We start from the raw sequence: 26,460 nt of genomic DNA, 5'->3' as shown, positions 1-26,460 counted from the left end.
CATTAAGCCTGCTGATCAGCAGCACTTCAAAAGCAGTGCGCAGAGCTCTCTGCAAGTCCTGTGTGGTGCTTTAATGATCATTTGACATCATTGACATCAGGTGATTAGTAGTTGAGCATCCCCACCCACCATTCAGACTTGGGACATTAGCAGGTAGGGACCTCCAGATGTTTTAAGACTGCAGTTCCCATTATCCCTGACCACTGGTCCTGCTAGCTAGGGATCATGGGAGTTGTAGGCCAAAAACATCTGGAGGGCCAAGTTTGAGGAAGCCTGGGTTAGGATATAGTCCATTTGCCAAATCAGGTTCCCCGCTCCTACTCAGATCCTGTTGAGTTATTCATTCCAAATGCATTAAGTATGTGGCTTTCTAGTGAACAGAATTTGTAAATTTGGTTTGAAGAAAACGTTCTGGAAAGTCCTCTCAACCTTGACAAGTACCATAACAATTACTGTGTCTGCTAAAAAGGTTTAATGTGGCAAAAACATTTGCAGCCAGGTGCAGAGGTTGGATTGAGAAAGTTGCAGTTGTGTACATCTGTTTAAGCTGATTACAGCAAAAGAAAAATTTGGGACTTCTGAAACCACCTCCTTGATCATTTAAATAATATTTGCAATGCACTTAAGCTGCTATATATGTACTTTTATTGCTTTTTTTATTAGCATAGCAGGGCAGTAATTTATCAGGTTATTTCCTTTATGCCATGGCATGAAGACTGTTGAAGCAAAGCCAAAGGAACAGTGACTTTCAGTCTGATCTAAGTTGTTAAAGTAAGCAATAGTTATATATTCAAATCAAACTACAGCAGCTTATAAAGCTAAGTGTTTCATTTAATTGATTTGTGGGTCAGCCTAAAAGTTCCACAAAATGGCAAAGAAAGCAAAAAAGGAAATTTAGGTACTGTTGGCATAAAGTAGAAAGTGATAAATGTAACATTATACTTCTGTCCTCCGCCCCTCATGCAGCTATCTCATTTTAAAGTTAATCAATTGTGAATAATACTTCAAACAAAGCAAATGACCCATATAAAGTGTTATTAGCAAGCTTAATTATCTGAAGATAGTTTTTTTTAATTAAGAAAATGCTGCATTGTGTAAAGCTGAAGATGATTATTACAGTCTTTTGAATTGCTTATAATAGTCTCTTACCAGATGTCGTTCCTATTATCTTCACATCTGGAGAATGAAAGAGGATTCAACTAATATTGTGATGCTCAGTAAATATTTTGATTTCAAAACCTCACTCCCTTCATTGGTTAACATTTACATACTGCACACTCTGCAATGTAGCAACTTATGTGGATGAGATATATCACAGTAGAGTGGACTGGGGCTTAATTATCCTTTCCCACTACAAGCTTCTATATTTTCCTCTTCATAACTTTCTGCTTTTTCATTCAAATTTGATGTCTCTGGGGAAGCTGGTTTCTCACAGTGGTATAAAAAGGTGTATGCTAGCAGCTACAATATTAAAGAGAACAATTGCCTAGCACTTGAATCGATACCACTGAAACCTGGTATGACATAAACAGTTATACCTGCTTCAGATTTGCACCTTTGAATACTTCACTATGACAGATGCCTGCTATACCTTCTGCATCTTCTTCAGGTAAAAACCATTCAAATTAGGAATGACTGTACCATCTATTCATTTAATGAACTGAAGGGCATGATCCAGCCAAAGCTGCATACTTTGGGGGCTCATCATTTTCTGTGTCTAGTTAACTGGTTAATTTCAGAACTGTTTTATCTGCTTTTACTTGTATTTTTATTCTTGTATATACATCATATACCATTTTGGTAATTTTTAATGATTGGAGGTTTATAAATACAGTTTTCCAAATAAATAAAAATAATAACCTCTCAATAAAATCAAGGAGACCTACATGGTTGCAACTTTCCCCAAGTGCTATTACCCTGAGATGCAAGAAAGTCCACAATGATTATTTAGCTATTAGTAGATGTAAGCAGGTAATACTTTTCAAGTGTTTCTGTAACATAAAAAAAAAGAGCTTTGGAAACAGTTCTAAGAAGGCGTCTCAGAATGCTTTAGGTAGCTAATATGTATCCCTTTTAAATGTTTCTTTCTTTCTTTTAGGAAATGTTTCCAAACAGCACACTTTTATTTAGAAGATAACACATCCCCTCGTGTGATATCTACTCCTCCAGCACCAGTCTTCCCTGTGTCAGGTAATTTGGTTAATTGTATAGTTAATCCCCCCCACCCAATGAGTTTATCGTGCATGAATCTTTTAGTAATGGTAAACGAATGATTATTTCTCTTACCAGAAGGAGGATATGTCAGAAGCTATGGTCCACGTAGCTGGACAACCAGTGCCCTTAGCTATTGGCATTGGTCTTTGGTTGTGTTCTATGTTTGGGCATTTGGGGGTGGGGGAGTCAACCCCAGATCCCCAGCTTTCGTTTATTTTTTTTAAGTGTAAACATCTGGCATTTGTAGAGCCTAAGATGTGTACAGTTACTGTTCTCCTTTTTATGAGACATCTAAAGAAGCCATAGGGATGCAGGTAGCGCTGTGGTCTAAACCACAGAGCCTAGGGCTTCCTGGCGGTTCGAATCCCCGCGACGGGGTGAGCTCCCGTTGCTCTGTCCCTGCTCCTGCCAACCTAGCAGTTTGAAAGCACGTCAAAGTGCAAGTAGATAAATAGGTCTACCTTCTCTGGTGGGGAAGTAAATGGCGTTTCCATGCGCTGCTCTGGTTTGCCAGAAGCGGCTTAGTCATGCTAACCACATGACCCGGAAGCTGTCTGCGGACAAACACCGGCTCTCTCGGCCAGTAAAGCTAGATGAGTGCCGCAACCCCAGAGTTGTCCGTGACTGGACTTACGTTCAGGAGTCCCTTTACCTTTAAAGAAGCCATAATGACTTCATGGGCAGTTATCTGATGAGCTGAGACTTTTAAATGACCGGTAAAGAAGTTGGAATGAGAGACTTTTAACCGTTGCTATGATAGTACTCACCAGTAAGGAGTACCATGACATGTGTGTGTGTGTACACATGTGTGTGTGTACTGGCATCCATGGCGCTTTTATCAAGCTACATCACAAGTGTCAAAAGCCAAGGTAAAGAGGCACACGTTCAGCATTGCCGAAAGCTGTATAATGAAGGTGCCAGCTGCATTGGATATGGCAAATATTTCAGAGACTAGTTAAAATGGTGGTGGTGAATGGTATATTCAACACTGAGCTCTTTGGATATAAATGCAGCAGATACAGAAGTAAATAAATAGGCTTTCACCTATTGTGTTGTCCATTATGGCTGTTCACTCATGCTGTGTCTGCACTATAGGTTTAAAGCACTATAGGTTTAAAGTCATGGAATTGCCCAAAGAATCATGAGAACCATAGTTAAGGATGCTGAACTCACAGCATTCTTAACAAGCTGCCACTCCCAGGTTTCTCGATGGTATAAGAATGCTTTGAGTGCACAGTATAGATGTGACCTCTATGAGATGTGATTCATTTTAAACCAATGCTTCTGTCCTCGTTATTTTGCAATGGCACAGAACAAAGCTAGAAAAAATACATAGTCAATCAACACATAGTTCTGAGTCATGTGCAGAGTTCCAGATGAACCAAGCTTCTCTGTAACAACATGCATAGGATTTCAGCCTAATTTGATTTGAAAGCACAGTTGTAACAACCGTGTCCTTCTCCAAAGTTTGAAGTTAGTGTTGCCCATTTGCACAATTTTATGTAAGCTTGAATAGCTAATTCAATTTGTGCATTCAGATCCATTCAAGTAAAAAGAACAGATGGATCCCAATACAAATTAACGAATTATTGGTAACTGAAGCCTAAGAAATAATAGGTGTCGTAGATGATTAAACACCTGCTGATGGAAGCTTATGCAGCTTGCCTGACATTTCCTCATCACATGAAGCACTTTGGAAATTCCATAGAAATAATAAGATACCTGTTTAGATGATACTGAAGCTTCATCTTGCTCATCTGTGCCTAACCATGGCCCTCCAGGAGCCCCCAGACAGCCCAATTCTGCATGAATAATCAGTAGAATTCCTTTGAAAATACTTTTGAGGAAATGTATTGTGTTCCAGAGGCAAAGGTGCTTGATACAGTGTGACCTTCACCAGTTAATCAATGCATATGTTTACTACTTCAACCTGTTTTGAGTAGAACATTTTCAGGTTCTGTACGAGACTGTGTCTATTTGAGATTATACTTAATGCATGTTTTCTGTACCTAAAACGAATTGTGTTCTAAAATATAAAATGATGTCCTGAAATCTCTGGCTGCAGTGTGTGAAAATATGACTCCAATGAGGTTGCCAAGTAAACATGCTACAATCAGGCTGCAAGTTCATTACAGTCAGGGGAACTTCAGTGCACAGTTAAGAGCTCTGAAGTCCCCATTGATTTCAATGGCATTTATGAATGCCTGGCTTCCTCTTGATTGGACCAGTAAGTGATCATTATATCTGGAACAAGGCCTTGATTAAGAATTATATGATTTACTCCTGAAAATCTGCTGATACTTTACAATGCTCAGGATCAACACATGCTGTTCATTTCCAGCCCTACCATTAGGCAGAGTGAGGTGGCTGCCTTAAGCAGCTGGTTACGGGTGTCAAGAAAGGAAAGGAAACTGTTTATTTTAATATGGTGCTATTGTACTTCTGGTGCCAGGGGGAGAGAGGTGCTTGTGGGATTTTATGTCTCAGGTGCCAAACCAACTGCCCCCTCCTTGGGTATTATGCACGTTGACTTGTGGGGAAGAGAACACTGTTCCTTACAGTAAAATATGCATATGTACATACATGCTTACAATGAAAAATAATTTGAATGTGTGATCTTCTCATGGCACTGGGTAGAGTTTTCATCAGAAAACCAGCCTGCAAGTGAAGCCAATATAACCATGGGGCACCACCTTAAGGTCCATAAATAGCAACACCCTAGTGATCCCGGGCCCTAAGGAAGTTAGATTAGCCTCAGTCAGAGCCAGGGCCTTTTCAACATTGGCTCCGGCCTGGTGGAACGCTCTGTCTCATGAGACCAGGGCCCTGCAGGATCTGATCTCTTTTCACAGGGCCTGTAAGAGTTGTTCCACCTGGCCTTTGGCTTGGAGTCAATTTGATTCCCTCCCCCTCTTTCTTTTTCCCTCTCTCCTCCCGTGATGAGGCTGCATTTTAATGTTTTGATGTTTTACTGTTGTATTTTAATCTTATTTTTAAGTTGTATTTAAATCAACTTGTTTTTATTATTGGTTGTTAGCCGCCCTGAGCCCAGCCTTGGCTGGGGAGGGTGGGGTATAAATAAAATTTATTATTATTGTTATTATTATTATTAAGTTCAATTCAATCCATTGGTATTCCTAGAAATTCTCTTTCGATTTCAGTTGTTATGGAGCTTCCTGTGATGGACATTTTGAATTTTCCTCAATGTCCTATCAGTTCTCCAGTAGCTAAATAGACAAAATGAAATGGAACTTTGCAAAGCCAATGTGAGACTGCGGGATAACTTGAGAACAATCAGGATTTATCCCCACACTGTAGTGCATATAAAGGCATGGTTGTTGTCGTTTTGTTTGGGGGTTGACGACCTCCTTATCTTTCTGCACCTTTTAAGAGAGGCATCTTGGCTATGCATATATGTGAAGGGGGAAGAAACTTAACACAGCTGGAAGGGGGAGATGAAGGGCACCCAGCAGCCTTCATTCATAACAAGGTTTTCAACTAATATAAGCAATCCTTCTTAAGAGTGCTCCCGGATGGAGGATTCTTTGAGTATTTGACCTGCTGCATCATCTCAGCCAATACCTTCACCCTCTGCAATGACTGTATGGCTCCAGATGAAAAATGAAAAATGATACATCACTGAGCCAAGAGGGGTAGCAATCCAAAAACAGAATAGCAATTCACAGCAGGGTTGTGAGTAGACCAAAGTACAACATTCCACCTACAACTATATTTCTATTTCTGGTATCTCACACTTCCAGCTCTGTTCTTAGTTGTGTGAAGCAAGATTGTGGGACACTACCATGTGCTGAATTAATAAGAATACTTGAATATTTTGCATGTTTTACTCTGCCATAATACAGTTGGGAGAAATACGGAAATGTTGTCTACTGCATGGTTTTGAATTATATTTCTCTCTCTCCCCCCTCTGCTCTCTCGAAATTCATCTTTAAGATGATGTTGGAGCAATCCCAACAAAGCAGTTTCCAAAACACGTTGCAGACTTGCATACCAGTAATGGGTTTGCTGAAGAATTTGAGGTATGAAATATTTTCCTATTAAAATGAGAATCTGGTACATGTTTTGAACGTTCCGTTATAATTACAGGTGTTCATGTGACTGTGATAGTAGAAGTTCCATGTGATTGGTAGAGGAAATATGCACTAATATTTTTGGAAGCTACTTCTTTCACCCCCATCAGATTTTATGCATGACCACATAGTGTATCATGTACACAGATAGGATTGTTGAGTATATGTTCTTCAGAACATGGCTTTCTCATGTGTGGCTATGAAAAGGGGAGACCCAAACTTTCAATGTACGTGAGCGCCATTTGTGTAGCTGACAGTGGGGAACCCCTACACATTAAGAGCTTCAGAAGTGCAGTAACTCAGGGACATATATCAAGCAATAAACAGATGAACTAGCCAAAGAAGTGCAAGGAATTATGTGTGGCTTACATTTTCTGTTCGGTGTGTGAACTCCTAAAGCTCTCTTCTGGTAAATTCTAAGGCTCTATAATCTGCAACTCAACATATGCATCTCACGTCAGGAGATACTGAGTTCCCACTTCACACATTATACAATAAGTACAAAAGCAGAAAATGCAAGCCATTTTCTTTTTACACTTGTGTATGAAATTTGAACGTGTTCTAAATATAGATGGAATACATCTTCTGAACAGGCCCTTGATCAAAATGGAATGGTTAAGTTTTTCACTAATTTGACAAATTCAGAAAGATATTGGGGAAACTGTTCAACGCTGATTGTGAGACTTTAATCATGTTTTCAGTTTGTTTGTTTGTTGGTTGGTTGGTTGGTTTGTTTGTTTGACAGTGCCACTGGCCCAAAGATAATTGAATGTGATAACTCTGTAATTAATACATGATGGATATAGTGCTATAAGAAAGTGTTAAAAGTAATTTCATTTAACACCTAATTTCTGTGCCTTGCATCACTAAAACCGAACTTAACTTCATTTGCAATTCATATATTTTAGCTCTTTTGTGCATGATTGAATAATTGCATGTTTCCAATGGGGGAAGTTATCATTATTAATAGTTTTATTTGTAAAACAAATAAGTTGGTTGTGTCCACAAACCACTTTTTGTGGATTATAATACTAAAACAATCTATGGTTAATTATTGGCAGCCTGTGTATTGAATCAGCCATTCTGATTCATTACAGTCAGTGGGTGGCTTGCTATTTACCTCAGTGGCAGGTAAATTATCTCTCTAGTCACTGAAATTATATTTCTATTTTAATTTCTTTTACTTGCATGCTGTAAATTAGATATACTCAGCTGTGTCCTATTATGAATGTGTATATATGTGTATATTTATCTCATAGCCATGATTGCTTTCCATTGTATTTGTACTATATAAACATTTACTCATTTGTTGTGTGCTGTGGAATTTATTTTTACCTTTTTTTGCATTCATTTCTTCATTAGACACTGAAAGAGTTTTACCAGGTAAGGAATTCTTTCAACATACCTTATTTTAGAAAAGACATAGTTGCAACATGCATTGTATATTTTGTGGGGTGGGGCCATGCACGCAAATAGATTTGTGTATTCAACAGGATGTTCTCGCTTTCTATTTTCAGGAAATTCAGAGCTGCACAGTTGATCTGGGCATCACTTCAGACAGCTCTAATCATCCGGACAACAAGAATAAGAATAGATACATAAATATTGTTGCCTGTAAGTAACTGCATCCATCTGGGGCAACCCAGCCAGGTGTGTGGGGTATAAATACTCCTCCTCCTCCTCCATTTGTACACATATGTCAAGAGCTTAAATACTTGGTATGTTCCAAAGCCACTTGAGTGCTCCAGGTATACTGAGTTCTTTCAGATACTATTGAGGGCCCATGAAAATGTAATCAAGGATCTCCTACATTTACAGAGCTTTCCCATCCATTTCAACAATAAGCATGTATCCCTTTGAATGTTCAGAACAGACTCCTATAGTGAAGTGTATAGGGAATCCTTTTCTGATCCATGGGCACTCCTCCATACAGCCTCAATATCTGTAATAAATCACTAGAATGAAACAAGTGAGTTATAAGGCATAGGTATAACTAAATAAATATACAGTAGTTGTTTTAAGCTGCAGAGGGTGATGAGCTAGAATATTTTGGTGCTTTAAAAAAATATTGCTAAGTTTCACCTAACAAGGCCAATGTGAAATATCAAAGAAACATTTTTTTAAGGAAAGGATATGGGAAGAGACAGTACCTTCATTTTCCAAGTTAATCCCTCTTCAGTTTGACATAATGATGCATTATCTTCTTTAAGAGCCAGAAGTCAGGAAATAAAATCAAGGGTTTACATGAAGATACAAATTTGCTGTTTGGAACTATATCCCAGGATTGGACATTGGTAAATCAGCCAGTGCCTATTGCAGTGCTGGATTTAGGCCAATGCTGGGGTGGGCAGTTCCCCCACATTAGGGTGCTGAGCCGAGGGGAAACAAAATTGAGAAGATCCATAATTGAGAAGAACCATTCTTTGGGTGCTCCAAATTTTGGCCACACATCGGGCGCCATATTACGAAAGTTTACCCCTGCCTGTTATAGAAGGCCTGTGTGCAAATCTCACCCATGCATTCAGTCGCTCCACTCTTCCAAAAGGCCAAACATTCAGAGTATTTGCACTCAAAACAAGATCTTCTGCATGCATTGTTTTGGGATGAGCGGGCTGGTTGGACATACACATGCACCTCGCATAACAGATACCGCCTGTGTAAGGGTGAAAAAATGGAACCAAAATAAATGGAATAAAACTATATTGAAAAACCGTTTTCCCAGTGCAGCCAAGACGTGGGCAAATAGTTACATGTCAAAACCAGATGGGCTTTCAGAATTTCATTCCTGTCCAAATGCAGTTGTACCTTAGTTCTCGAACGCCCCAGAACTCGTACGTTTCAGCTCCCGAACAATTGAAAACCAGAAGTGAGTGTTCTGGTTTTTGAACGTTCTTTTGGAAGCTGAATGTCCGACGGGGCTTCCACGGCTTGTGATTGGCTGCAGGAGCTTCCTGCAGCCAATCAGAAGCCATGCTTTGGAAGTCGAACGTTTCGGAAGTCGAATGGACTTCCGGAACGGATTCCTTTCGACTTCCAAGGTACAACTGTATTGCAGATGGTGGCTGGTGCCCGTTGGAACTGGTAGGGTGGAAGGCAGGATAGAACCAGAGCCAATGACAGGCAGAACCAACCCAATATCTGTTGAGTTCTACAACACTGAGAATGAGGAGGAAGCTGACATGCAGTGCCACTCCTGTACTGGAGGGATGTACGGTAAGTGGGAAGGCAGCATGTGGGGACTGAAGCAGCTTCAGCTATCAATGTTGACTTTTAACTTTGGATGTTTACTTTCAAAGAATGAAAACCACTATTCTGAAAGCTGTGTATTCCAATGTTCTTCCTCAATTTAGATGATCATAGCAGAGTTAAACTTGCACAACTTGCAGACAAGGATGGAAAAGTTACTGACTACATTAATGCCAACTACGTAGATGTAAGTTCATCTTCCTATTTCACTGTCCTTTACTGTGAGCTTGTGTTAGGGCTGTTCTTTCCAGCCACTAGAACAGGACTTTGGGTGTAGCAGCAGCAGATGAGAGGGATGTTTTGTTTTCCACCATTGGAACCGAAAGAGAGCAATGCCAGATTGTGGCAATGGGGGGGTTGGAGGAGGTAGAATGATGGAGTTCTGTTAAGTTATAGGCTAGGTAGAATAGATCAAGACTCGCTCTAGAAACTGGCCATGCAACCTAGGACTGATAGGTGTTGGAATCCAACCATAAAATCATAGAATTGTAAAGTTGGAAGGGGCCACAAGGGTCATATAATCCAACCCCCTAGGATGCAGGAATCATTCACCCAACATGGGGCTCAAACCTATCACCCTGGGATTAAGAGTCTCATGCTCCACCAACAGAGCTATCCAATCGCCAACATCTGGTTGACCACAGCTTGAACCTGTTCACCTTTATGCAGTGCATCTGGAACTCTGGATTTCATTAAGAGTCCCTTGCAATGCAGCCTGTAGCATCCTGAACATTGTTTCACTGGCATCGGCCCTGAAATTAATGTTAGGACCATAGAATAAAAAAATTATAGAGTTTGAAGGGACCCTGAGGGCCATCTAGTTCAACTCCCTGCAATGCAGGAATCTCAAATACAGGACAGATAGCCCCCCAACCTCTGCTTAAAAACCTCCAAGGAAGGAGCCCCCCTCCCTAACCTCTTGTAGGAATCTGTTCCACTGTCGAACAGCTCTTAATCTCTTCCAGCGACAAGCTACCTTTATGTGAGCTGCTGCAAGGAGACTATCACTAGGTCTCTGTGGACTAGTTTCATGTCTTCCTTGCAATCAATTGATAGTTCTTTCCCTTTTATTCTGCTATATATTAATGGACACTTTTCTTTTCCACAGGGCTACAACAGACCAAAAGCATATATTGCAGCTCAAGGGCCTTTAAAATCAACAGCAGAAGATTTCTGGAGAATGATCTGGGAACATAATGTGGAAGTCATTGTAATGATAACTAACCTGGTGGAGAAAGGAAGGGTATAAACATTCTTTATAAACATTTTCCTTTTATATAGCACATTTCTCTCTGTGAATCTAGTTAATGCACTGAGGTTGTAAACCTATACACTTTCATGAGAATTATTCTCACTGAACAAATTGGGACTTATTTCTGAGAAAATATTCACAGTATTGTACTGCAAGATTCAATTCAATACTATGAATAATGGTACTAAGGGATGCAAATAATATACATATTCTTTGTATATAAATAACAAGTCTGAGCAGCCTGGGGACCTAGGATTAGCTGCTGGGGACAAAAAAAATATGTGTTTTTCTTCCCTCTCCTTGCCATATTATTGATTAAAAATACTTCCGATGTATTCCTAACCATGTCTACTCAGGAGCAAGTCCAGCTGAATTCAGTGGGGCTTACTTCCAGGTACATGGAGTTAGGATTGCAGTCTTTTTTATTTATCACACCCCACTTAATGTATGAAATGATAAAACATTGTTTTAACACTGTATATTCCTTTGGCTGTCAGAGAAAATGTGACCAATACTGGCCTGCTGATGGTAGCGAAGAATATGGAAACTTTCTAGTCACTCAAAAGAGCATTCATGTACTTGCCTATTACACTGTGAGGAATTTTACTATTAGGAATACCAAGGTGAAAAAGGTAGGTGGCAGTACTAAATAGTAACTTTGATACAGGAAGAAATAAAAAAAGTTTTGTATACCATTGTGAGACACAGTTGTTTTTCTTGTTGCAAGAGAGTCAACTTACCAGTAAAATTCTCATTGGCCTCTGGGTTTAAAATAAGCAGAGAAGTTAATTATATTATAATGATGTTCGCAGGAAATTATTTTTAGGGCCGCACCTGATTAGCAACCTACTACGGAGACAGGACTTTTTTAGTGGCAGCACCTCAGTTGCTGAACTTAGGGCCCCCAACGTTAATATTCAGCCAATTTCTTTGCCTGCACATTTGGCTTCTGGTGGTTCCCTTACTGCGAGAAGTGTGGTTACAGGGAACCAGGCAGAGGGCCTTCTTGGTAGTCGTATCCACCCTGTGGAAAGCCCATTAAATGTCAATGAAATAAACCAATATCTGACTTTTAGAAGACATCTGAAGGCAGGCCTCTATAGGGAAGTTTTTAATGTTTGATGACTTACTGTGTTTTAATTTGTTGGAAGCCATCCAGATTGACTGGGGCAACCTAGTCAGATGGGCAGCATATGAATAAATTCATTGTTGTAATTATTACTACAGTTCTCTTATTGCGCTGCTTTGTTATATCATGATCTAGTTTCTCAATTTTTAGATGTTTTGACTATTCACTGTATTTTTTACGATGGCAGGAGGGTGGTATAGAAATAAAATTTCCTCTCTATCATCCATGTCCTGATCCTCTCTATAATTTTATATATTCATATCAGATGCAGTGGCTTTCTGTCTCTTCCCCAACATAGAATTTGAAAATTCATAGTTTGGGCAATTAAAAAATAATGTTTGTATTTCTTTCTTTTTTAAATATGCATTTCTCGCTAATTATTGTCGTTTTAGGGTTCCCAAAAAGGAAGGCCTTGTGGTCGTGTAGTTTCTCAGTATCACTATACTCAGTGGCCTGATATGGGTGTTCCTGAATATACTTTGCCTGTGCTCACCTTTGTCCGAAAGGCATCGTATGCTAAACGTCATGCTGTAGGACCAGTTGTGGTTCATTGCAGGTCTGTTGTTTTTACCAAAGCAATTACTGCTCACATTATTTGCAAGAATAAAATCTGAATGAATGTTTTCTGGACCTATCATGTCTCAAATCAAGAGCTTCCTATGAACACATGTATGCATGTAGATCTTCCACGAAGGTGGCTTCCTCGATCAGTTAAGAACATTCAACAAAGCAATCTTTGAACCATAATGTTCAGAATTGTTTCTAGTATGAGTTTTGTAAGCATACCACTGAGCCTCTTGGGCTTGCCGATCGAAAGGTAGGCAGTTCGAATCCCCGTGATGGAGTGAGCTCCCATTGCTCTGTCCCAGCTCCTGCCAACCTAGCAGTTCGAAAGTATGCCAGTGCAAGTAGATAAATAGGTACCACTGTGGTGGGAAGGTAAACGGTGTTTCTGTGCATTCTGATTTCCATCACGGTGTTCCGTTGCGCCAGTAGCGGTTTAGTCATGCTGGCCACATGACCCAGAAAGCTGTCTGTGGACAAACGCCGGCTCCCTCAGCCTGAAAACAAGATGAGCGCCACAACACCATAGTCACCTTTGACTGGACTTAAACATCCAGGGGTCCTTTACCTTTTTTACCTATAAATAATACCAAACTTATTTAATCCATATCTGGCTGTGTTTCCATGAACGGATGGCTCTGGGCTGCTGTACTTTTGCTGTTTCTTAGATTCAGATTTATTCATTTTGTTTCCAATGTTTAACAGTGCTGGTGTTGGAAGGACGGGCACATACATAGTATTAGATAGTATGCTTCAGCAGATTCAGCACGAAGGGACTGTCAACATATTTGGATTCCTGAAGCACATACGGACGCAAAGGAACTATTTGGTGCAGACGGAGGTAAGAAAAAGTGTGTTCTTAGTGTCACAAAACCTCTTACATGATTTTAAAACAGATCGAGAAACAAACTTACTAGAACTCTCTGGTGCTAATTTAAACCGCAGCTTCCAAAAAAACCAATAAAAAAAGTTGTTTACCGTTCTCTAGCTCGAGGAAAAGTGCTTCCTAATTGCCAATGTATTGTTTCCATACATTATTTCTTTTCTTTTCCAGTAAACTTCTTAGTAATTTGGGAGAGTAGAAATAGGAGACGTTGGCATGCGGATCCACCCTGGGAGTGGATCACACTGCAGTACCTTCAGAGTCAATGCTTTTCAAATAGAATCAAAGAATTGTAGGGTTGGAACAGACTGCCGGGACTCATCTAGTTCAGCCGCCTGCAATGCAGGAATCTCAACACAGAATCATAGAATGGAAGGGATTAGCATAATTATTAATACTTGTGTACAAAGCAGGTGGCACTGTGGGTTAAACCACAGAGCCTAGGACTTGCCGATCAGAAGGTTGGCGGTTCGAATCCCCGCGACGGGGTGAGCTTCCGTTGCTCGGTCCCAGCTCCTGCCAACCTAGCAGTTCAAAAGCACGTCAAAGTGCAAGTAGATAAATAGGTACCGCTCCGGCGGGAAGGTAAACGCCATTTCTGTCCGCTGCTCTGGTTCGCCCGAAGCGGCTTAAGTCATGCTGGCCACGTGACCCGGAAGCTGTACGCCGGCTCCCTCGGCCAATAAAGCGAGATGAGCACCGCAACCCCAGAGTCGGCCACGACTGGACCTAATGGTCAGGGGTCCCCTTTACCCTTTACAAATAGTATAGAAATCTGTATAACTGCTGAGAGCCTGTGGGTCCTGCTCCTTGCCTCTCTCTGCCTGGCCTAGGGTGGGGCCTGACAGGCTCCTTAAAGACTTCTGCTGCTGCTGCCCAACAAGGACTGAGGTATTTTGGGGGGAAGTTCTGTGGGGAGTTTTTGCTGCTGTTATTGATATTAATTCTTTGTACTTTTATTTTTGTGTGGAAATTGTTCAGTTTGGTTATGTAGTTTTTTATGTGGTTCATTTATTTTTATGATTGCTTTGCTTTGGTTGTAATTATGTAAATCTTGTCATGTTGTAAGCCACGTTGAATATTGTTTTAACTGTGGAAAAGGCGGCATACAAAATAAAATGATGATATTTGTATCGTGGTGATGACAGGTTTCTGCCTTTTGGATAATATTTGTACATCCTTAGCAAGATCTATTCTGGTTTTGGTGGTTAACCTGTACCATACACAGGCAAAGGTAGCTGGCTTTTGGGCAGCAATAACAACTAATAATAAAACTGAAATGATTCACTAATGTCTTTCTTTACTTTTTCTTTTAAAACAGGAACAGTATGTCTTTATTCATGATGCACTTGTGGAGGCCATACTAAGCAAAGAAACAGAAGTACCTGAAAACCACATTCACGCTTATGTTAATTCACTCTTAATACCTGGACCAATGGGAAATACAAGATTAGAGAAACAATTCAAGGTGAGATCCCTTTGATTTCAAGGATTCAGGACAACCGATGCTGCACAAAAATGTCTATATGGCATTTGAATCGTAGGGCTGTTTTAATGAGTTCGATGATGGCCAACAGCCTGAAGCTAAAACTCACCTTTGAAGGAGCAGGTTCGTAGTCTTGTTCTAGATTCAGCACTGCCACTTGAGCCCCAGGCAGTTTCTTTGGCAAGGAGACCAGCTATGACTTGTGTCCATTTCTGGACTGGAAGAGCCTGGCCACAGTACTGCATACTCTGGTAACCTCCTATTTGGAATACTGCAATGCTCTTTTGTGCTGTGTTTCCCTGAAAGACTGGCCAGAAACTGCCGCTAGTGTAGAATTCAGCATCTGCATCATGCCATAGAACACCCATTATTCAGAGCTCTGCATGGCCTGGGATGCAAGTATTTGTCAAAGCACTTCTTATATCATCTGACTGAGGTTTTAAGATTGGTGGGAAAGGCCCTTCTCTCTGTCTCTCTAATTAGTGGCTGTTCTCTGCTGGTTAGTGACACAGGATTACACCTCACAAGTGGCTGTTGTATGCTGGTTAATGGTGTGGGATTGTACCTTCTCAGTGATGGATCCATCCCTATGTAATTCTCTTTACCTGGAGCCATTCCATGTTCTAATTTTAATGGGATTCCAACGCCAGATTAAAATGTAACTGCATTTTCCAAGGCATTTGATGATTGAAATCTATTAGGATGTGCTAATCTGCTGCTGTTTTTGCAGGGTTTTATAACTAATTTTAATTATTTGTTTTTGTTAAAGCATGTTGAAAACAAAGATGTGATTCTAAAAGTTCCATTAATAAAGAAAATTAATTGGCTGAATTTGCAATATAAGTAATCCTATAAACTGGTATGAAAGCTGGGATCATTGGCCAGTGTAGCCTAATAAATATATGTAGTCCTGGCCTGAACCACACTTGCATGTATATTATTTGTGATTCACACAACCCAAAACTCTGTTCTTTTTCTTCATTTCGTCTTCAGCTTCTGAGCCAATCTAATATACAGCAGTGTGATTATTCTACTGCACTGAAACAGTGTAATAGAGAAAAGAACAGGACCTCATCCATAATTCCTGGTAAGTTTGTTGAGAATACCTTGAGTTTGACTACAAAATTAAACCAATAAGCCACTTAAGCCTAATATCCTATATGTCACAGTGACTATCCATAAATGACATTGGGAACTTCAGAGAGAATAAATACTGCTTTATTGCAGCTTCTACCTTTTGATATTTGTAGCTGAATGACTGACATACTAAAATATGTGCTGCTTGGTGACCCAGATTAATTATGGTGTAGTTCCACATTTTATAAGTTTGCTTAGACCTGATTCAGCGTGTAGCCTAATGTGTTGGTGGCTGATGAAAAAGACATGATATGGGTGTAGCACCATGTGGCAAGTTGTTTTTGCTCCCTATACAGCTCAGACAATGTAATGTAAGTAGTCATAAAGCCTCTTTGTTCATAGCTTGTGACAGTGTTATTCCAATACAGTGGTACCTCGGGTTAAGTACTTAATTCATTCCGGAGGTCCGTTCTTAACCTGAAGCACCACTTTAGCTAATGGGGCCTCCTGCTGCTGCCACACCACGGGAGCACGATTTCTGTTCTTATCTTGAAGCAAAGTTCTTAACCCGAGGTACTATTTCTGGGTTAGCAGAGTCTGTAACCTGAAGCATATGTAACCCAAGGTACCACTGTAGTCACAATTGCATTGGGGAACAGTTCCACATGAATGGCGTTGCATGGGACTTTGAATAATCCTGATGGACCAGAAAGAACAGTCCCGCTAAAACTAAGGTCCATAAATTTCTGGAGTGGCGCAAAAGCTGTTTTTCCATCACTTCATCCTGTGCCACTGCTGTAAGATTGAAAGCCTACAACAAAGCAGGATAATTTAGATGGGCCCTTTGTCTTTCATCATTGCCCAGACAGAAGGGAGGAAAAGACCTGTGGCATTTCCCCTTCCTACACAATGGCAGAGCAGCTGGGTAATGGGTAATGTCGCTCCCTTGCCATTAAGTCAGTGGTTCTCCCAGATCTCTTGATTTGAAGAAATACAGAATCTGTGCAAATAGCAGGAATTTGCATGTATGCTAGAGAAAGTAAAATGGCTCTCACACTTGTTTTACAGTGGAGAGATCTAGAGTTGGTATTCCATCGTTGTCTGGTGAAGGCACAGACTACATCAACGCTTCCTATATTATGGTGAGAGAGTTTCTTCCTAAATTATACTGTAATTTGAAATCATTTGCGTATTTTTGCCAGCTTCTTGGCAATCACTTGGGTGATTGCACTCTGCACATGGCTTTTGTGCACGGGCGAAGGAAGGCGTCGTGACACCCGGGGCGGGCGTCACGAGGTATGGTGCATGTGTGGTATCGCTACATACGACACATGCGCTGTACGTAGCAACACCGCACATGCGCCATAGAGTGGTAGGCTGCCGGCGCCACTCCAGCGCTGTACGGATGGTGACGGGATCCCTCCGTCACCGCTGCAGCCGCAAACATGGCTGTAGTGGCGATGGAGAAATCCCGGCACCGTCCGTACAGCGCTGGAGCAAACCGCTATACAGCGCATGTGTGCCGTTGCTACGTACAGCGCATGTGTGTCACACCGCCCATGCACTGTACTTAGCGGTTTGCTGCCTGTGCCGGGATCCTCTGCTCGCGACTGCAGCCGTGAACAAAGGATCTTCCAAAGGCAGCTGCGGCGGCACGATGGCTGCTTGCGCCACCGCGATCCCCCACGGGGTGACTTCTTGTCACCCCTGCAGGCATGAAACCCAGGGCGTGCCACCCCATTGCGATGCCACTGCTTTTGTGTAGAGTGTGGACATAGAAGATAACATAGAAATGCTCCCAAATGTTTTTGATAACTATGCCTACCCCCGTGTCCTGCTAATTGCACTAATTTCTAGTTCCGACGTAATTACCGTATTTTTTGCACCATAACACTCACTTTTTCCCTCCTAAAAAGTAGGGGGAAATGTCTGTGCGTGTTATGGAGGGAATGCCTACGGGTGGCATGCCTACGGATTTCCCTCCTCTAAAAACTATGTGCGTGTTATGGTTGGGTGCGTGTTATAGAGCGAAAAATACGGTATTTAGCATTGCTATGCTAGCCAACCATTATCAATGCCACTAAAGCTCCAAAAAGAAAGCTTGAGCATATCAGGGACATCGTTAATCTATAACTCCTCAATTTTGCATATGGTTTTCTAAGTGTAAAAATTTATGAAGGTAAAGAGGAACATTCAATCCAGAAACAAGGCCTCTGTTGTGCTAGCCAGTTCCACTTGCCTGTAGTGCAGCTAAGTAAGATTAATATAAAAATGTATTATTTTTCCATCTGCTAAAGAATGAAACCTGAGAATATTGTTAGCGTAGGAAAAACAGCTTCTAAACAGCTTCTAAATTAAGCTAGTGAAATGAAGGCTATGGCCAGCTTGCATAATAAAATGAGTGCCTTCTATTTGCAGAGGAGTAATATTTATTTATATGTCACCTGTAAACTGAAAGGGCTTCTAGGAAGCTAAACAAACAAATATATAAAAACAAGTTGGTAAACTAAGCTAAAATTCTAGCTATGTCCTAGGATGATGCCATGAAGAGAAGAACTCAGAACCTTCTATCTGTAGAACTGATGTGGAAAAACATAGCACGGGTTTAAACCTCATCTTGTATTTGTGAGAAGTAGACTGATTTGTTGTTGTTGTTGTTGTTGTTGTTGTTGTTGTTGTTGTTGTTGTTGTTGTTGTTATTATTTCTTGATAAGAACAGGGTAACCTCACTGAATGTATTTGTTTTGCAGGGTTATTATCAAAGTAATGAATACATTATTACCCAGCATCCTCTACTACACACTATCAAAGATTTCTGGAGAATGATATGGGACCACAATGCTCAGATAATTGTCATGCTTCCAGATAGTCAGAATATGGTAAGACTATATTAAAGAGTTAAATACTTCACTTTATAGCACTGTTTTTAGTTCAGCAAGAAACATAGAACATGAGATTTCATCTTTTCTTATAGTTACCATTCATCAAGTAATTATTTTGACATTAAGAATATGAAAATAAAATAAAGAGGTAGTTAGTGATTAGTGATTTAATTTGTGTGCTGTGAGAATATTCTCAAAGCAGTGATAATTCCAATAAGGAACCAGTATTAAAATGTAGGAATTCTGAAGACTTTAGACCTAAACTGTGTGCGTTCTGGGCATCCATAGGAATAGCTATGGATGAGAAAGTCATTCCTTCACATGTAAGGATGACTTGATTTTTAAAAAAATATGAAATGAGGAATGGGGAGTTTTGCAAAGAAACGGGAAGACCATGGTTTTAGCATAACATTACTTGCATGTTTAATAATTTCAGTTAAGTTTAAGTAAGGCATACACATCATTAAAGTAAAGGGAACCCTGACCATTAGGTCCAGTCGTGTCCGACTCTGGGGTTGCGGCGCTCATCTCACTTTATTGGCCGAGGGAGCCGGTGTACAGCTTCCAGGTCATGTGGTCAGCATGACTAAGCCGCTTCTGGGGAACCAGAGCAGCGCACGGAAACGCCGTTTACCTTCCCGCTGGAGCGGTACCTATTTATCTACTTGCACTTTGATGTGCTTTCGAACTGCTAGGTTGGCAGGAGCAGGGACCGAGCAACAGGAGCTCACCCCGTTGCAGGGATTCGAACCGCCAACCTTCTGATCAGCAAGTCCTAGGCTCAGTGGTTTAACCCACAGCACCACCCGCGTCCCTATACACATCATTAGCACTATGTATTTTTTTTGCTTCACAAAACAACTGGATATAGCTATAGTTTATAACTAATTTGGAGTTTAGAAGCATGTTTTTCCCCCAGCCAGAACTAAGTTCTGGCACCTCTCAGGTGGGTTCCATTGCCCACCAACAAGGAGATGTTCATCGTGAATTCTAGCATCTCTTTTCTAGAAAAGTAGCACTGTTTAGAAGTGTTTCTTTTTCTTTTAGCAGGCTGAAGATGAATTTGTATACTGGCCAAACAAAGAAGACCCTATAAATTGTGAGAGCTTTAAAGTCAGCCTGATTTCGGAAGAACACAAATGCTTGTCAAATGAAGAGAAGCTTATAATCCAGGATTTCATTTTAGAAGCTACACAGGTACTCTTGATACCATGCCTTATAGCTGGAGACTAAACAACTAAACAACAACAATAAAACTGTGATCTGAATTGCTAACTAAAAAACATACCCCAGAGTAAATTGCAGTTAATTTTTTTTCAAAAAGTAAACAAACCAAAAACACACACACCCAAACACCCTTTTTTGTTTAAAATTTAAAATTTGGCTTTGTAATTCGGAATTTGTGTGATGTGATTTAATTTGATTTGATTGGCCGGTTAATAAAAATTATTTTTAAAAAAACAAAAAACACCCTTTTTTGTTTTCATGAGGGACTTCAAATATTTTGCAGTAAGGTACACATATGTAAAACATGCTATAGAGGTTTCTGCTAATAAAATAATCCTATGATGAAAAAGTTAATATTTCTAACTTGTCAGATTGGCTTTTATCTCTGTATTATTGTAATTGCAAAAGGCACAATAAGACTATGGACACCATCCATCTCAGTTAGTCTTGAACCCTCCCAAGGATTATATTGCTAGCAACTTTTAAAGTCACTTTGCTATTCAGGATGATGCCATTATGAAGATACATATTCCTTGATTTGGATTATCAGTCCAAACAAACCGAGAAATAAAAACAATCCATTCTGCTCATGGCAATTCCCCCCCCCAACCTCTTTTTTATGAGCCATTGGCCCACAGGTGAGGGAGAGGCGAATTTATGAGCAGACACACAGACTGACATCTTTGAAAGCATAAGATCATGAAAGCTGAAAGATGAATGTGTGACAGCTGGCTCAATACACACCTTTTTATCAATAAATACACAGAACAAGAATCAGTTGAAGGTATGAATTCTGTGTCTTTTTTTTTCCTATTTAGGATGATTATGTGCTTGAAGTGAGGCATTTTCAGTGTCCGAAATGGCCAAATCCAGACAGTCCTATTAGTAAAACATTTGAACTCATAAATGTCATCAAAGAAGAAACTTCCAACAGAGATGGACCCATGATTGTGCATGATGAGTAAGTACTGACCTGCTGCAGTTGCTGAAATCCTATTACAGTGGTACCTCTGGTTATGAACTTAATTCGTTCTGGAGGTCTGTTCTTAACCTGAAACCGTTCTTAACCTGAGGTACCACTTTAGCTAATAGGGCCTCCCGCTGCCACCACTGCGCGATTTCTGTTCTTAACCTGAGGTACTACTTCTGGGTTAGCAGAGTTTGTAACCCGAGGTACCACTGTATCTCTGTGTGCATTTCACACAGCAACTGCAGATTTACCAAACCTATATTTTTGGGTGACAGAAACACCCAAATGTTATATTCTTTATAAAACTATATACTCAGCATGATGTTAACCATGCCTTCCTGGCTCAGATCCAGAAGTCTTCTGGGCTCCAATAGACACATTTCATCACTGCTGGTCATAAGACCTTGTATGGGGAATATTTAAAGACATTCCCTCTCTAGGTAAAAAAGGAAGGCGTGCAAAACGTATACATTGTGACAAATAGGTGCAAACACTGGTTGTAAGAATGAAACAATATAAATACTCTTATTTATAAATTAACATGTTTTAGTGGTCAGATTTGCACCATTGTTAGGAAATAAATCAAGTCTCTGTTTTTCTTGCTTACCTTAAGTGTAGAAAATGACTATTTCTGCATGTGTATTTTGTATTTTTTTTTGCCCTCAAAGGCATGGAGGAGTGACAGCAGGTACCTTCTGTGCATTAACGACGCTAATGCATCAGCTAGAAAATGAAAACTGTGTGGATGTTTATCACGTAGCTAAGATGATAAATCTGATGAGGCCTGGAGTCTTCACAGACATTGTAAGTAAATAAATAAATATCTGGCACAATTTTCTTATGTGTTATGAAATTCCCATCAAGGAAAGAATCACATTATATGCTTTTTATTTTTACTTACCTCTGTATTACATTTATATCCCACCTCTTCTCCAAAGAGGTCATGGGTGTGGGGTACACAGTTCTTTTTTCCATATTTTATCCTCACGAAAATCTGAGGTAGCTTAGGCTGAGAGATTTTGATTGACTCAACTCAGCAAGCTTCATAGCTAGGCTAGGATTTGAACCCTGGTCTCTTAAGTCCTAGTTCAACACTCTGACCACCAAATAATGGCTCTATAAAAAAATAGGGTTAAAACTATGGTAATTGAGTGTTACATAATTCCCCAGGTAATAATAAGAATTACATAAAGGTTGCATATATTCTTCACCAGCTACCATCTTATTTTGCTTTGCTAGCCAGCCTTCCAGCATAGCATTTAATGACTCGGAAAGGTGTTTTAAGGTCCCCATGTCATTCTAATTCAGGGAAACATTCTTAAACCACTCTTCCTTGCCATAGCAATCCAGAGTCAGTTACACAGAGGTTAAAATACAACATGTCTAGTAAAGCAGCAGGAATGAAATACCTGGCATCACAGAGACTAATATCTATCAAGGGCCTGTTCAAAATTCGTAAGGAGTTTCTGCCAGTCCTATCTCAGATGAGAGGGAATTGCGTAACTGAGGCATCATCTAAAAAGGCTTTGCATAAAGGGTTTGTGTGTGTGTTTCTGCAATATTTGGGGTTCCCTGAGCACCCCATTCTTTCTCACAGACAATATGTTTCTGAATGCCAGTTGCTGGAAACCTCAGGAGGGAGAGTTGTCATGTACAGTGGTTCCTCGGAAGTCAAACGGAATCTGTTCTGGAAGTCCGTTCGACTTCGAAAACAAAGGTGCAGCTTCCGATTGGCTGCAGGAAGCTCCTGCAGCCAATCTGAAGCCATGGAAGCCGCATCAGACGTTCAGGTTCCAAAAAACATTCGCAAACCAGAACACTCACTTCCGAGTTTGCGGCGTTCGGGAGCCAAAACGTTCAACTTGCAAGGCGTTCGGGATCCAAGGTACGACTGTACTCAGGCCCTGCTTAGGGGTTTCCCACACAGGCTGGCCAATGTGAGAGCAGAATACTGGCCTCATCCAGCAGGCTCTTGTTATGTTCACCCTATTTTGGCTACAATATGACCACCACTCACCAGCTGAGCTTGCAAATGGGCTGTGGGGGTGTGATTCTTATTGTTTGGACCAACCACACTAACCTTCTACTTTACCCCACCCGCTTTTAGGACCAGTATCAGTTCCTCTACAAAACTATTCTCAGTCTTGTTAGCTCAAGGCAAGAAGAAAACCCTTCAGTATCTATAGACAGTAATGGTTCAGCTTTACCAGACGGCAACGCAGCGGAAAGCTTGGAATCTTTAGTTTGACTATGAACAGAACATGGCAATGGTTATCAAGAGCTGGAAATTTCACTACTGTTGCGTTTAATTTTTAAAAATTGTGTGGGGCAGTGAGGGTGAGGTGGGGTTGGAAGAAACGTCCAGCTATTCGATAATCTTTTTATTTCCCTTGTTCAAAAGAAACTGTTGTTACAAATGGCTCTATTACTGAACTTATATCATTAACTATGTGTGCCTTTTTGAAAGACTCATTGTAATGCATTTTGTTATGTTTGGACTAATTTGATTGAACTATACTGTGTTTCTAAGAATGAAACTGTGGTCTCTTTTACAGTAATAGTTTCTAATTTCTTTGGTTTTATTTTAAATTATTTTTTAAATCATAACTATAGATCCTAAAGTTCCTAGCAACAAATGTCATGTTTCAGTATCCCTTTACTTGCTGTTATTTATAGGATTCCTTACATTTGCTAGAAATCTAACTTTTAATATGGTAGAATGTAAATATAATTCTCCTCTCTGTAATATTCAACATTTTAAAACTTTTGGTAGGCATTTAGAATAGCTGATACTTACTGTAAATATTTCTAGAGTGGATTTCATGGACCAAATTTATATTTATAATTGTAGATTTTTATATTTTACTACAAAGTCAGTTTTCTAGTTCTGTGTAATTGCATTGTTAAAATGATGTAGTTCAGTACCTGTTTTTAATTTTAACAAAAACAAAAAAAAACTTCTGATATATTATCCCATGCATCCTAAGTGAGTAACCATATCTCTGCATGCAGTTTTAACTTTTGTGGGAAATTGAAATACACTTGTTTTGAAATAAGAAGTTTCTATGAGAATAACATCTGTACTCAGCATTGTTTAAAGTGTTTTTATCCAAGGCATTGCAAAATAAATATCAATATTCCAACTACTGTAAATATATATATGCTTTAAACAAGATCTGCCTCATCAGTGCTGAACATCCAATATTGCAGAATCAAGTTTCACTCCCAGGGGGGTGTCTGTTCATTTTTTCCAAGGGCAGAATAGATTTTAGTGGGGAGGGGGAAGCACAGTAAAAAATAATAATCAGTAAATATATTAAATACAAGATACTACAGACCCCCTTACCACAATTAAAACCAATGGGAGCAGAACATGAATTAAACCATGCCCAATGGTCTAAACCGCCATTCAAATCCATCTCAGCCAAAAGAAGAGAACTTACTCTAACGCCATGGAAACTGGCACAGATACACCCAGGAACTTCATCTAAATGCTGGAGAGGCTGCACCAGAATAGGCATGTACCTCTACATGTGGCGGGAATGCCGGGAAGTCCAACCCTTCTGGATATCAGTACTGCAGGAAATTTCCAAGATAACAAGAAGCAACTCTAGAACTTGCCCTATTAAATATCTTCCAGGACAACAATGCACATGAACGCATAAGTCACTCTCAACCGCTAGAAGTATCACAACTAGACACTGGAAGGACCTATCAGGAGTGTACATAGACCACTGGTACCAAAACGTATGGGAAACCACCCTACTAGAAAAGTTAACCAACAAACTCAAAGCAGCACGGGGACAAGCTATGGAGGATGCCTTCACCCTAGTATGGTTCCCTTGTATTACATCTGCACCACAACAGGACAATGGCCTGTCCCCTCCAACAGTATACAAATCAATATGGCCCACCTGACCCAACAACCTAGCCCACCTCCCTCACACAAATAAGCCACACCACAACCAACCAAGCTCATCAATAAAAATAAATACACAAACAAAGGACCTAACCCATGTGATGCTGACACTATGAATAGGCAATAGAACAATATCCCCCTCCCCAACTGCAAGATGTCTATTTTTTAACAGTTTGGTGAGAGACATTTTTGTTATAGACTATAAATTGAAAGCGGAGACAATAGACGTACCGTTCCTCATTTATCTGTTTGCTATGTAAAAAAAAAAAATCCAATTTAAATGATTTTTTTAAAATAAAAAAAAAGCACGACAAATTTTGAAAGGTTGCCTAGTCACCAACTGCAAAAGAAAAGAAGCGAAAGCAAAAAGACACCAGTAGTGTATTTTCTGAACATTGTGTGGATACATCTGTATACCTCTTAATAACTAAAACAAAAAAAAATTTTTCCTTCCAGTAGCACCTTAAAGACCAACTAAGTTAGTTCTTGGTATGAGCTTTGGTGTGTATCTGAAGAAGTGTGCATGCACACCAAAGCTCATACCAAGAACTAACTTAGTTGGTCTTTAAGGTGCTACTGGAAGGGAAAAAATTTTTTTGTTTTGACTATGGCAGACCAACACGGCTACCTATCTGTAACTCTTAATAACTAGAGAGAGATGTGCCGCCGATAGATCAGCACATATGATCAGAAACAGGAGAGGAAGACTAGATCTTTCCATGTATGCTCTTTTCCTAAATGGCACACCATCCACTGCTCAGATTGCTTGCTAAATGGATGTCGTACACTGACAGCTTTAGCAGTTCCAGTCACCTTTCAGGAGGTACAGTAAAACAACGGGCTGAACCCGCAAAAAAGGCAACCAGTGCTGTCACTATTGTTACAAAGTGCATGCCTGCTGCTACCTCAGGGATCACTCCAGTCCAGGGGTCAGCAACCTTTTCCAGCCATGGGCCCATCCACCGTCCCTCAGACCATGTGGTGGGCCAGACTATATTTTGGAGAAAAAATATGAACAAATTCCTATGCCCCACAAACAACCCAGAGATGCATTTTAAATAAAAGGACACATTCTACTCATGTAAAAACACGCTGATTCCAGGACCGTCTGTGGGCTGGATTGAGAAGGCGATTGGGCCGCATCCTGCCCACGGGCTTTAGGTTGCCTACTCTAGTCTGAGCAGCTACCATGCAAGACACTGAGCTGCCTTCAAAAAGAAAGTAAATCCAAATTTGCATTTAAAGTACATACCGGAGGGGAGGGCAGCTTTTATGTTCCAGATGCACGGCCTAAAAAGGCAAAACAATTTTCACTGGGACAGTTCATCCTGCTCCCTTATTTGTTCCAAAACAAGCACTGAGCATAAGCAGCCCCAATAATTCTTCTTCATAATATCTCTGGGGATGTAAGTGCCACAGGGTTAATTTTGATCTTATGGCTGCTTCTATAACCCCATTTCCTAATCCTCTTTCCTTCTATTTTCTCTCCCAACCCATAATCCTAGGGCACAGAGCAATTC

The 26,460-nt window shown here is 40.3% G+C and overlaps 1 protein-coding gene across 6 annotated transcripts in view; it reads left to right on the top strand.

The window, feature by feature from the left end:
* Nucleotides 1-24,164, top strand: part of PTPRZ1 (protein tyrosine phosphatase receptor type Z1) — a 105,753-nt gene extending 81,589 nt beyond the window's left edge. For 2 of the 6 annotated variants that reach the window (XM_083574270.1, XM_083574273.1), the window contains exons 14-30: nucleotides 2,099-2,190; nucleotides 6,169-6,254; nucleotides 7,668-7,688; nucleotides 7,823-7,919; nucleotides 9,656-9,738; nucleotides 10,660-10,794; nucleotides 11,301-11,435; nucleotides 12,325-12,488; nucleotides 13,202-13,337; nucleotides 14,701-14,847; nucleotides 15,859-15,952; nucleotides 17,011-17,084; nucleotides 18,693-18,821; nucleotides 19,875-20,021; nucleotides 20,870-21,012; nucleotides 21,690-21,825; nucleotides 23,129-24,164. In XM_083574270.1, the coding sequence (XP_083430396.1) occupies nucleotides 2,099-2,190; nucleotides 6,169-6,254; nucleotides 7,668-7,688; nucleotides 7,823-7,919; nucleotides 9,656-9,738; nucleotides 10,660-10,794; nucleotides 11,301-11,435; nucleotides 12,325-12,488; nucleotides 13,202-13,337; nucleotides 14,701-14,847; nucleotides 15,859-15,952; nucleotides 17,011-17,084; nucleotides 18,693-18,821; nucleotides 19,875-20,021; nucleotides 20,870-21,012; nucleotides 21,690-21,825; nucleotides 23,129-23,269 (1,960 nt within the window). In that variant the 3' untranslated portion in view covers nucleotides 23,270-24,164. Of the gene's footprint in view, nucleotides 1-2,098; nucleotides 2,191-6,168; nucleotides 6,255-7,667; nucleotides 7,689-7,822; nucleotides 7,920-9,655; nucleotides 9,739-10,659; nucleotides 10,795-11,300; nucleotides 11,436-12,324; nucleotides 12,489-13,201; nucleotides 13,338-14,700; nucleotides 14,848-15,858; nucleotides 15,953-17,010; nucleotides 17,085-18,692; nucleotides 18,822-19,871; nucleotides 20,022-20,869; nucleotides 21,013-21,689; nucleotides 21,826-23,128 lie in introns of all 6 variants that reach the window. The other 4 variants (XM_083574272.1, XM_083574274.1, XM_083574269.1 and 1 more) reach the window with 3 other exon arrangements.
* Nucleotides 24,165-26,460: the final 2,296 nt, after the last annotated feature.

This window comes from Podarcis filfolensis, assembly GCF_964270895.1.
Source record: "Podarcis filfolensis genome assembly, chromosome: 10".
NCBI lineage: Eukaryota > Metazoa > Chordata > Lepidosauria > Squamata > Lacertidae > Podarcis > Podarcis filfolensis.
This window is presented reverse-complemented; position numbering and strand designations above follow the sequence as displayed.